This window comes from Crinia signifera, chromosome 12 (assembly GCF_055691185.1).
Source record: "Crinia signifera chromosome 12, ASM5569118v1, whole genome shotgun sequence".
Taxonomy (NCBI): Eukaryota; Metazoa; Chordata; class Amphibia; order Anura; family Myobatrachidae; genus Crinia; species Crinia signifera.
Genome location: NC_139228.1, coordinates 16,243,199 through 16,256,022, shown reverse-complemented (window position 1 = coordinate 16,256,022; position 12,824 = coordinate 16,243,199). Strand labels below are relative to the sequence as shown.

The 12,824-nt window shown below is 44.3% G+C and overlaps 1 protein-coding gene across 3 annotated transcripts in view; it reads left to right on the top strand.

Annotated features, from left to right (window-relative positions):
• ARNT (aryl hydrocarbon receptor nuclear translocator) overlaps positions 1-11,068 on the top strand; it is a 33,112-nt gene extending 22,044 nt beyond the window's left edge. For all 3 annotated transcript variants that reach the window (XM_083167426.1, XM_083167424.1, XM_083167425.1), the window contains 16 exons: positions 309-522; positions 610-712; positions 834-899; positions 1,018-1,103; positions 1,368-1,444; positions 2,359-2,493; positions 2,589-2,663; positions 3,352-3,503; positions 3,607-3,717; positions 4,306-4,381; positions 4,484-4,607; positions 5,226-5,328; positions 5,559-5,706; positions 5,925-6,069; positions 6,405-6,547; positions 6,969-11,068. In XM_083167426.1, coding sequence (XP_083023552.1) covers positions 309-522; positions 610-712; positions 834-899; positions 1,018-1,103; positions 1,368-1,444; positions 2,359-2,493; positions 2,589-2,663; positions 3,352-3,503; positions 3,607-3,717; positions 4,306-4,381; positions 4,484-4,607; positions 5,226-5,328; positions 5,559-5,706; positions 5,925-6,069; positions 6,405-6,547; positions 6,969-7,058 — 1,848 coding nt within the window. In that variant the 3' untranslated portion in view covers positions 7,059-11,068. The remainder of the gene's footprint in view (positions 1-308; positions 523-609; positions 713-833; positions 900-1,017; positions 1,104-1,367; positions 1,445-2,358; positions 2,494-2,588; positions 2,664-3,351; positions 3,504-3,606; positions 3,718-4,305; positions 4,382-4,483; positions 4,608-5,225; positions 5,329-5,558; positions 5,707-5,924; positions 6,070-6,404; positions 6,548-6,968) is intronic.
• Positions 11,069-12,824: the final 1,756 nt, after the last annotated feature.

The following is a 12,824-nucleotide window of genomic DNA, read 5'->3' as shown; positions in this document are numbered from 1 at the left end:
TTATGGATCACACAGGTTCTTTGGCTGGTTAAAACCAGGTGAGCTGGCAACCACAGAACCTGTGTAATTCATGGCTGTCCCAGTTTAAAGGGATGGTATGGTAAGCCTATGTGTAGTCTATACGGGCTAAGCGAATGGCTGTATAATTTATGAAAGCTTACTTATAAAGACTGTATCATGGTGGGACACTCCCGGGGATTTAGTCAGAAATGATCAGTTCTGCGGAGAAAGTGTGCTCCTGCATCCCTGTGTCTTTATAGCTCTAGAGGGGTTTGTCCGCACTTATTGGATATCTGTGTTTGGTACAGGAGTTGAAACACCTGATCTTGGAGGCGGCCGACGGTTTCCTGTTTGTGGTGTCCTGCGAGACGGGAAGGATTGTCTACGTGTCCGACTCTGTGTCTCCTGTCCTCAACCAGCCACAGTCCGAATGGTTTGGCAGCACATTGTACGACCAGGTGCACCCCGACGACGTGGACAAGCTACGGGAGCAGCTTTCCACAGCAGAGAACGCCATGACGGGTGGGTTATTCATATCTCGTAGATGTTTGATCTGCCATAGGCTGCTTCCTAGAGCCTTATTTAAGATCATCTCCTCCTGACCTGCAGGTCGTATCCTAGATTTGAAAACGGGCACGGTGAAGAAAGAGGGTCAGCAGTCGTCCATGCGAATGTGTATGGGGTCCCGGAGGTCGTTCATCTGTAGAATGCGGTAACGTCCTGTAATTCTTATTCTAAGCCGCATGGTATATAATATACCCATGATTATTCATGGTGAGGGTTTTGTGATTGGTCTATATTGGAAATGAGGTAATTGGGGTTCCTTCTGTCAGGTGTGGGAACACTGCAGTAGATCCGTCTTCAATGAACAGACTCAGCTACATGAGGAACAGATGCAGGTAAGACGGTTGCTATTCTGCTGTTCATCCTCTATGTAGGGCGCTAAACCGACCCCCAGCACAACAGTTGATATTTAAAGCTTTTTGTGCCTTAACAACATTCTGTAACGTCTCATAGGAATGGCCTTGGTCACCCCAAAGACAGAGATCCGCAGTTTGTGGTTGTCCACTGCACAGGGTATATCAAAGCATGGCCACCTGCTGGTAAGTATTACAGAACCATCAAACCCACATTCTGTGTTTTTTCGTTATTAAAGCATAGGTGCACATTAATACAATGTCTTCCTCTTGTTGCATACGAGAATGGACCATCCACAATTTGTACCAAGTAAAAGGTTGCTGGCTTGGGTTGCCATTAAGGCTGCACCATATGCTTCATCTCACAGCAACATTGGACTTAAAGAGTTTAAGTTGATTGTCGTTGTTCTCAGTCATACTGTAGCGTGATGGGAAGTGCTCCTCTTTCAGGTGTCACTTTACCAGAAGATGACCAGGACACAGGACAAAGCGGCAAGTTTTGCCTGGTGGCCATTGGTAGATTACAGGTAAGCTGCGGTTTTTGCAGTGCTTTTAAAAGCCGTTTGTCAAGGCATTATGAGGGTGGGAGGAGGGTATAGCATACACCATAGGTTCTCAATCTGTCCTCAACAGTATAGGTTTTGTCCAAGGCTCAGCACACCTAGTTCAATCAAATTGACTGTTACTGGTTCAGCCACCTGTGGCCAGGCATGGATATAATACAAAACCTATTGTGGTGCCTGGAGGACCACGTTTGGGAACCTCTGGCATAGTCTGTTACAGTGATGTGTGTTAGGAGTAGATATGAATTCTCATATAATATTGCGGTACTTATGTAGTAACTGGGCTGCCGATTTCTAAATCGGGTCGGATCGGGAGATCGCATCGCATCGCATGCGACCATGCGATTCGATGCGATGCGATGACCCGATTTTTCCATAGGAATCAATGTTAAAATGGACTGAGTCCATTTTAACATGGAATTCAATGGGAAAAATGGGTCCTTTTCATACCCCTACTATCCAAGTGGGCATGGAGTTGGATATAAACCTGTGGCGAGCGTAGCGAGCCACCGAGCCCGAAGCGTGGCGAGCGAAGCGAGCCCCGCGAGGGGACGAATACCGTCCCCTCGCGGGGCTCGCTTCGCTCGCCACGCTTCGGGCTCGGTGGCTCGCTACGCTCGCCACAGGTTTATATCCAACTCCATGCCCACTTGGATAGTAGGGGTATGAAAAGGACCCATTTTTCCATAGGAATCATTTTAACATTGATTCCTATGGAAAAATCGGGTCATCGCATCCGATATCGCATCCGATATCGGATGCGATGCGATGCGATATCGCATCGCATCGCATCTGATTGTATGCCTTAACTTAAGGCATACAATCAAAAAATCGGCAGCCCAGATACTACATAAGTACCAATATTGCTCTTCTCCAAGGTGACCAGCTCCCCTAACTGCACCGACCTGAACAGTGCCTGCCAGCCAATAGAATTCATCTCTAGGCACAATGTGAATGGCATGTACACTTTTGTGGACCACCGATGCGCAGCCACAGTTGGTTACCAGCCGCAGGTGAGTCAGGTGTGACCGCTCTGATGCGACTGTCCATGAGTGATGTGGTCCCTGTAGTATGTTTGTGCTGCAGCTGATTTGTTCTGCTTATTTAGGATCTCTTGGGAAAGGACGTTGTGGAATTTGCCCACCCAGAAGACCAGCAGCTTCTAAGAGACAGTTTTCAGCAGGTAACCTGAACAAACAAAAATTCTAAAAGCAACAGCCTCAGGGTTATATAGTGAAATGGGCAGGGTCCCCGGCAGCACAGAGTATATCAGGAGATGAGTGGTGTATGAGTGGGTGTATCGGTGAGGACAGGGCTGCATGTGACATGATGTGAGGAGGGGAATAGAGGCAGAAGGATGCCACAGACTGTGAGATGGGGAATGGAGCTGCTCATACTTGGTGCAGGACTGTTGTGGTCTTCCTGCTAGCCTATATAATAAAAGGCTAATGCAGCTCTTCATCTATATGGCAGGAATTCAATTGTGCTTGGCAGTGGCCACTAGATGGTGCCCAATGGAGCAATTTAAGTGTTACTTATATTGGACAAGCACTGACCTAAAGTACATACATTTGTCTTATGTGAATGGCTTGTTACTGGTTCTAATAGAGGTGTCTGTAGTTCTGCAAGTACCGCTGTCTATGTAGCGCTGGTATTCCATGTGTCAGACTGAGTTTCCTCCAGGTGCTCTGAATTCCTTCAATTCGGACCGATGAAAGACTATGCAGTGGTGTCTGTTCTCTGGATTGCTGTGTGCAATATGATGAATTGAAGTATAGGACATAAATTTGGGGTCTTCAGTGAGCTTTTATTGGCTACTTGCACTGCACCATAATACTAGTGAAGAGGAACAGTTTGTTTTTCTTCTGCAGGTGGTTAAATTAAAAGGCCAGGTGTTGTCTGTCATGTTCCGCTTCCGATCCAAAAGCCGTGAGTGGCTGCTGATGAGAACAAGCTCCTTCACCTTCCAGAACCCGTACTCTGATGAGATCGAGTATATCATCTGCACTAACACCAATGTGAAGTATGTGGCCGGCGCTGCCTGTTCCGCACTCATTTAGTGACATAAGCTGTTCGGGGTCCTGAGGACAGTTTGCTGCAATTTATATCTTCTCTCTCTACTCTAGGAACTCAAACCAGGAATCGCGGCCAGCTCTGGCCAACGCTATGCAGAGGCCGCCGCTCTGTCAGAGTATTGCTCACCCTCTGGAAATGGGTCCCAGCCAGCTGACTGCCAGGTGAGATTGTAGCTCCTATTAAGATGATGGCATTTGGTGTGTTTTGCTAGAAGCTGTATTACCAGGGGATTGGTGATGGCTAAGTAGTTTCTAGGCTCATTCCAGCTGTATCCAAGTGTTACCTGGGTTCTTCTGCAATTGGTTTATAAGATATTTTACATTATTAAAGGGCAGATATTGATAAGTCTTTTTATGCCTAAATGGGTAAAGAACACACAGCCACTGATCTATTTTGTTAATAAAGCAAAAGGGAATCACAAATATTGATTATGTGCAAAAAATACACTGGGGAAGGTGGCATAGCCTTAATGCTAAGTCACAAGTTGCTCTCTGCTGCCACCTTGTGTTAAAGTGCAACTGTGTTCGACAAATGACCATCACTCAAGGATGGTTATGCTATAGGTTTCATTCCTCCCTGTCATCGTGGCCCCCCCATCCTAGCTTCTAGTGCGATGAGCTGGCTACTGCTCTGCATTGTTATGGTACTGCTTGGAAATCTGCTTGTTACCCAGATTATTCAACCTTCAACCTTCCACCTTCCATATAGTTATATAGTTACTGTATACTAATGATTTATCCTCCCTGCAGGCAGCAGCCCCCTCCACGAACAGAGCTAGATGTTATACCCAGCAGAGACAATATTGGCACATACAATCATACACAGGTGAGTCTCCCTCCAACCCCCCCCCCCCCCCCGCCAAAGCCCCCCCCCCCCCCCCCCAACACACACACACAAATATGATCATTATTGGTTTGCCATTGGCAGGTTCCAGTACAGCAGGTGGCTGCCACAGTTCCTGACCACAGCAAATCCCGGGAGAAAACAGACACCCTCTACGGACAGGAACGAGACCCCAGGTTTGCTGAAATCTATAGCAGCATTAATTCAGGTGGGTCATCACTAGAGTTAAATGTCTTGGGTCAAAAGACAAATTGCAGTTACACAGCATCGTCCTGTAATATATATTTAAATAGTTAGATTTTCCTATTATGCAATAATCCCCTATTGTTATGGAGGGGTATAACTACAGGATGCATCCTCTCAGTAATAGACCTATAATGAACACTGTACCGTGACTTTGAGAGCGAGTTCTATTATCTGACCTGGAAGTTCCGCATTTTATATAAATTGGTGCATATGTAAAAGGTGCTGTGATCGGTAGCAAGCTGACAGATGCAGTATTTGTTGCAGAGTAGTTTAGAAAGTGTAGACAAACATTCCCCCTTTGTTCCACTTTTCAAAACTTCTTCCCACCTTGATGTGAGTTGCTTACTGATGTACGGGTTCTGAGCATAAACTGTAAGGACTATTTTGCACAAAAGATGTAACGCAGAGCATCCTTCTTGCCATCGTGGCACCTGGAATGCCCGCAACAGCTACGAGAAGGTCCAAAAGTGAGCGGAGAGCAGCCTCATCAGCGGGCATTCAAATGCAGTATTAGATATTTAAGGGATGTATATCGGATCTGTGATGAAGTAGAAGCTTAGATGTTTGTTCTTCTCATCAGACCCAAACAAAGCACTTAATCCTAGCGGAGTCCCTGTCAACCAGCAACTCTTCCAGCAAGCCAGCACTTTTACACCTGCCCCTCGTCCGGTGGACGGTTTCAGGTAAGTAATGACCTCAGTCTCCTGGTCATACCTTTTTGGGGGCATGCTTCTAGACGTGGGATGCTAAAAATAGAAGTCATGTGACTACCACATTATCTGTGACTAACAGCATGGAAGCAAACATTTTGTGTGCAGCTGTTTTTAGTTTTGGCTTGGTTTTGTGATGTAGAACTAGTGTATGAGCACCAGGGGGCAGTGTGACAGTACAGCTTGTCTTGTTGCTATTCCAGGAGTGGTGGGATGGGGTCTCCAGCCAACATTATACAGCAGCCGGTGTCTGCAGGGCAGACCCTGGCCCAGATTTCTCGGCACACCAGCCCCACGCAAGTTACCGGCACCAACTGGAGCTCTGGTACTCGGCCGTCCTTCACAGCACAGGTATGTACAGCTTGGTTTTAACAGCAGTTTTTCTATTTAGACTTAAAAATGCATATTAATTATTATATATATATATATATATATATATATATATATATATATATATATATATATATATATATATATATATATATATATATATATATTTATTTATATTATGAGTGCAGTTGCCATGTTTCACCGCTGGTGGTCTCATGTACTAATCTGTTTTTTTGTAGGCAGCAAAGACACAGTCCCCTCCATTTGGAATGGGCAACTTCCAGACAGCATCGGCCAACTTCAGCCCACTGTCTTCCCAGAGTTCAACGTCTTCTCCAGCTGGGGCCGCTTACCCCAACCTGGCCAGCCGGACCAACAGCTTCGGTAATAAAGGGCTCCCTGGTTCCCTGTTCCTGTGTGCAGAAGAGTGTGATGGAAGTCTCATAGCAATGGCAGTCTTTCTTTATTACATTGTGACTGTTTGCCATATAAATGTAGTTAGTGATTCCGGAGATTAGAAATCTTTGTTCCCAAGAATGAGTGGACAGATGACTAGTGCGGACATCCTCGACTGCTTTGACTGCATTGCATCGGCGTGAGTTGGGAGAGTGTATGTGTATCCTGCTAGACCCTCCTGTCGTATGCCAGACAGACATAAAGCAGGTAGCACACAAGCAGCCCCTTGTCCTGTAGTAATATTCCAGGTCATGTCTCTGCAGCCGCTGATGTAGGACAGCCGCGGGTACCCTTCCAGACACGACCAGCGGAGGCAGTGTGGCCTCAGTGGCAGAATCAGCATCACAGCCAGAGCACTGCAGACACACACGTCCAGGCACAAGCCAACCAATCAGAGGTCTTCCCAGTAAGTCTGGTAACTGCTTAATACCTAATGGCTATGGTTCCGTCCTCTCATACAAGTGATGCATTGCAGAAAGATGGTACTCAATGTAACTGAATTTGGGATATTTGTTCTTCTGTAGTATTTTCCAAGAGCACTGTAAAATGTAGAGAGATTCTGGATTACAGAATCTTCTGAACTGATAGCAGTCGAAGAAAGTTCCACATTTTCATGTACTGGGTCAGTGCTCTTCTATGTTATGTCGACACTGACATTATTGGCAGGCGTGCGAACCCTCAGCAGCGAAGGGGTTAAACCTGCCATGTGTTTTCCTCCTCCTGACATGTACTGCACAGTTGTGAAATGTCTGCAGAACACGGTCATTGTCATTGCAGGCAGTTATTCTACCGCCTTCTTTGCATTCATAAATGTTTCCTCCATTTAGGACATGCTCTCCATGCTGGGAGATCAGACCTCGAGTTACAACAATGAAGAGTTTTCCGAGCTCAGTATGTTCCAGTCTTTTGTCGAATAACAAACCTGGCACGCAGGAAGGAAATCTGAAGCCTACACATGCGCATAGTCCGGCTCCCTCCTCACTCGCTCTTACCCTGAGGATATGAGATGTACTGTAGCACTTGTGCCAGGGGCGGTGGAAGCAATGCGAAGGGCATTGACGTCCGACAACGGGAGGAATCCTTACAGGGACACCACAGAACTGCCTTCTTCGAGAACCAAGAGAGATGGGCGGCCCAGCTCTCCGCACCTCACCAGCTTTAAACCCCACACTGTGCCACCGATTTTCTTATTTTCTAGAGATACGACTCCCTGAGGTCTGAAGACAAGCACATGTGAATTATGAAGTCACCCCCAAAAAATTTCACTTTTTTTCTTTAAATATATTTACTATGAAATGACCCTAAAAGTTATAATTTTAGGCTCTATCAGGGATAACTTGTGCGTAGGATAATCACAAATCTAGTTGGTGCCTTTTTTGTAATGTCAGGGCAGGAAATTGTCTCTACGACAGAACACGTTTGCGTTCTATTCACTTGGCAATATGCGTACCGCCAAGAGGTGCAGACTATCTAATCATGCTTGGGTTATTACTATACACAGGCAGGACACTTATAAAGTGCCCATCATATTATGCTTATTACGTTATTAAGTTAATGCTTTGCCTTAAAGTGAATTTTTTTTTTTTTATCTAATTCAGCTAGCGAAGAGAATATTTGTATCAAAGATTTCTTGACAATCATCATAATTTCTCAGATATGTAAGGAATATAGGCAAAGATAGTCATCAATAAATCTTACATGAAGACATACAGGCTTATCCCTTTTAAGTCCAGCTCAACAGCCCTAGCGCTAGTAGCAGATCTAATGGAGAGCCACTTGGCTGTTGCACAGCAATCCAAATCTAATTCCTAGTATACACAAGTATACCTGGCTAATAAAGCTGATTTCGGAGAGCCACTTTAAAATAAGAACATTAACATTGTTCAACATTCAATGTAGACAATTTTTTAATAAAAAAAAAAAAATTATAATTTAAACCAGACAATTGTAAAAAAAAATTGGACTGCAAAAGGTTAAGGTGCCCATACAGTTGTCTGACTTCCAATCGGATGTGTCTGACATCCGATGCACAATCCCGTGCGTGTCAAAGGTCGGACTAGCTGCACATAAAATGAATCGTATGTGCATCCGCGGCAGTCTGTGCTTTTCAGAACCTGCGATGTAGCTCATCCAATCCCCGAGTGGGGAAGCAATGTGCATAAGAGGCGCTCTGTGGCGGGCGGCAGTAGAATAAAAAAAACACATTAAAAATAATGGGCAACCACAGATTGGCTGGGTGCACTAAGCCAATCAGTAGCCGTCCATTCTTTTGAATGCATTTCATTTTTTATATAGATTTGATTTCTCCTGCCTTCAGCTCCCTGTGAGTATTGCATGTAAAATAGGCATGACATGTGCCAGATCGTATGTGAGCTGCCGGGGGAGCTCAGCCAAAATTGGTCAGACAAGTGTATGGGGCCTTTAGTGGTCATTCTAGCAGCCTGCCTATTTCGAAACCTGTGCAGTTCATCTTCCTTGTATAGCATGGCTCTTTAGTAGTACTAGCTCCACTAGGGAGCTTTTTTTGCACATCTGCACACCAAATACTTGTAGTATTTCAGGAGGAGCCCCAAATCATTTAATCAAAGGAGGGGGTGCTGTTCCCAACAGTTGAGTACAATATTTTTGAAACAGAAGAAAAAAGAGACTTATGTGGGGAGCGCACTGAAAAGAAAGGATTCTTAAAATATAACCTTTATTACTTTATCATTAATATTCCCAAATTTACTATGTGGAAATTGTGGTTTGCAGCGAAAAATAGAGGTTAAAAAGACTTTTACATACAGACATATATACACACAATGTGCTCAAAAGAAGGAAATAAGGTGTTTTAAAATCACTCGGATCCAATTTGAAAAATGTTTGTTTAATATCTGCCAATGATATTGTGTAACATTTAATTGTTCTCTTCGTTGGTACACGTTTATAACTGTGTGGTAGGGTTTTTGCTAAACTCAGATATTTATAAAGATTTATATGATGCCTGATGTCCTGTTAGGGTACATTTAATCCTCCATCATTAATTTATGATAAATCTTTGGGTGCCACCTACTGGTGGTTAATCAGGTTTACACTAATTTAATCAGATAGGACTTCTTCTATTGGAAGTATCTTTATTTTTACACCATTTGATTATAATTGATCTATTGGTGCCACCTACTGGTGGTTGATAGTGTTGCACTGATTTTTAGTGTATTTAATCAAAAAGGACTTGTTTTAACAGTCAACTTATTTGTCAGAAAAGAAGGTAATTCTCTTGAAGCAAAAAACAAACATTAACACATGGATTAAAGAGTATCTCTTGGTATATTTGTACATTCAAGCAGATATGTTGCTCAGATGTACTGGTGCGCTCAGGTAGATTTATCCTGTGTAATCTGTGGCAGAGTTAAATTACTCTTGTACTGCCCTCAGACATTTTTACTTCTAATTGATTTACACCTAGTAGGAGATCACTACCTATTTCACCCTAGGTGTTGTATTATTTCTAACACCTGGGAGGTCTTACTGGCGCACTGTTACACTAATATCACATCATTTTCAATACAATTAGGCTAACAAAACATTTAAAAAAGAATTCACAAGCTGCAAACCACAAGTAAATAGTCAATTTGGGAATATTAATGATAAAGTAATAAAGGTTATATTTTAAGAATCCTTTCTTTTCAGTGCGCTCCCCACATAAGTCTCTTTCTTCTGTTTCAAAAATATAGCATGGCTCTTATCGGTGGTGCATCTAGCACAGTTTTGTCTGTATTTCAGCACTGATGTAGGCCAGCCAGCAAGCTGCACAGGTTTTGAAAGAGGCAGGAAAGCTAGAATGATCACTACAGACTATATTAATACAGATATAAGGGGGGCCTGCTAAACTTGTCAGTGTACGAGTTTTCTAGTTTGTACCTTTAGAGCAGGAATGGGGAACCTTTGGCCCTCCAGCTGTTAAACTACACATCCCAGCATGTCCTACTACCTTTGCTATTTGACTAAAACTATTGCAGGGCATGTTGGGATGTGTAGCTAAACAGCTGGAGCGCCAATGTTCCCTTCCTTTATGGGCATAAAGATCTGAACATGGCCTCTTTTTAAGCACTTCATAAGAATGATGACCTCATGATTCATCCCAGACCGTTAAGTTTTATTCAATGGATATAACTTGGTTATGATTTAGTTATCGTGCTGCAAGCAGTGTTTGCTTAATCCGTGATAAAATGCTGTTTGATATTGGAGGAATTGGAAAAACGTAGATGGATTGTAAAAGTGTAGTTTTAAAGCTGCAGAACACTTGTGTTGTGCTTTGATCACAGGTCTGTGGCTGTGTCCGCCTGTACACCGATCAGATAAACAGACATTTAGGGCGGTATTCAATACTGGATTCCGACTGCCGGAACATCCTGGTAGTCTGAATCGTGGGCTGTTTTCTCCCAGCTCAACAGGTATTTGGCAGGTGGGATTCAATGTTCTGGCTGTCAAGGTGGGGGGGGGGGGGGGGGGTTGTTGTCTGCAAATAAAGCCGTGGCTTGTTGAAAGACGGCCATTGATTCGATAATACATGGCCGTTTCGGCTGGTTTAATAGTCTGATCTGTTTTGTTGAATTCTGCCTTCAATGCTGCCAAATGGCTGCATTGAATAGGGGTGGGTTCTATTTACCCTGTTGGAAATGGTGCCCAGGATTGAATACCCCCTTAGCCTTGACCAGTGTAAATGACTTGCTTTAATATCCTATGAAATTTGACCTTTGTTAATCTGGTGCTGTTAGCAGGATTAATGCAGATTTTTTTTTTATGTTTGTATTATGTTACACTTTTTCTTCTTCAGGGCAAACTGCTTTATTCCTCTCTCCCTTTCCATTTACTTCAAAATGTTTTATTGTGCAAAGTGTTTTATGTGTATACTATATGAAATAATATAATTTTATGAGAATTTTTATTTGCTCCTGGGAATGTCTCTTTATTTCTGCTTGTATAGATATTATTGTGACTGAATGAGCCTTGCTGCCTGCGCCAAGCAATCTTAGATTTGATTTGGGTACCATGGGACCTGGGATAGAGAATTCGGTACTTGTTTCCTAGCACGGCCACAATCGCGGGCATCGTGTACCTTAAAGTTAAGGTACACGATGCCCGCGATGGACCAGATTTCCTTTGAAATCAGGTCCATTTAGCCGTCAAAGCCTAAATCGCGGGCATCGCGTCGGTCGCGGCCATTAACATGGCCCCAGACGCGATGCCCGCGATTTCCCCATATACTTCAATGTTAAAATAATTTTTAACATTGAAATCGGGAGCATCGCGTCGGTCTTGTGCCATTATAATGGCACAAGATGAGATGGACTTGATTAAGTCCATCTCACATAGGAAACAATGTGAAATGGGCCAAAATGACCCATTTCACATTGTATATGGCCCCGTCGTCACCCCACGATTGACGCAAACCCGAAGCGTGGCGAGCACAGCGGTGCGCGTCCTCCGACCTTTTCATTCCCCTACAATCCACGGCGGCGTGGAGTTGAGAATATAAAGTGTGGCGAGCGCAGCTAGCCACCGAGCCCGAAACGTGGCGAGGGGACGCGTATACCTGTGACGTAATACGCGTCCCCTCACGGGACACTTTATATTCTCAAATCCACTCTGACGTGGATAGTAGGGGAATGAAAAGGTCGGAGGACGCGCACTGCCGCCCCTCGCGGGCTCGCCACGCTTCGGGTTCACGTCAATCGTGGGGTGGCGTTGAGGGTGTAAAATTGGGGGTGTAGGGAATATTTTACATTGAATGTAATGTAAAATCGGGTCCCAGGAACCCTATTCACATTTCATTCAATTAAAAAATCGCCTTGGTCGCATCGCATGCGATTTGGTCACATGCGATGCGACCGACGCAATTTTTCCGACACGACCACCCCAATGGAAATCGGTGTGGCCGTGCTAGGAAACAAGTACAGAGAATTCCCTCAAACGCCAGTAGGTGGTTATTTTGCTGCCACAATCAGGTCCTACCATGGTCTAGGTTGTGTATGGTAGCTGGCAGTGGGCGGAGCTTGGAGACGCTGGTCAAATACCGGAACAGGTGCAAAACTTTTGATCTCAGGATATTGAGGCACTTGTCATCTTGAAGGCAAGAGTCCTATTTTTAAGGCTCCAGTTACAGCATACAAATGTTAGATGTATTCTCGTTTAAGTTCATCACCACCAATCTCACATGTCTTCTTTTTATAATCAGAAGCAGTGGAGGCTGTTGTGGAGGGGTTACAGCACAGTTCAAAATTGAAATAGGGGAGGCACACCAACTGCCAATCCAAACTGACTCACTTGCAGTGAGTGATTCCCCTATTTGAATTTTGAATTGTTCTGCAGCCCGACCTCTGGATCCACAGCTGATCGGAATACTCAATACAGCATGGTAAAATCCTCCCACACTTTTGTCTTGGATACCACTAAAGCCGTGTACACCATATTGCCAGTGATGTGAGTGTGCCCTGTCGATAAATCGCCGGGTTCGCGCTCCCGTTTTCAGCCCCATTATAATCGCTGGTCGCACCTGCGACAAGCTGATTCCCTCTGCGGCTACCCCCAGAGATGGTCGCTGATGAAAAGGAACCTCTTCCTTTTCATCAGCGACCATCTCTGGTTGTGATGAAAAGAAGAGACTGAGCAATATATCTCCCCCGTGTGTACGCACCTTAAGA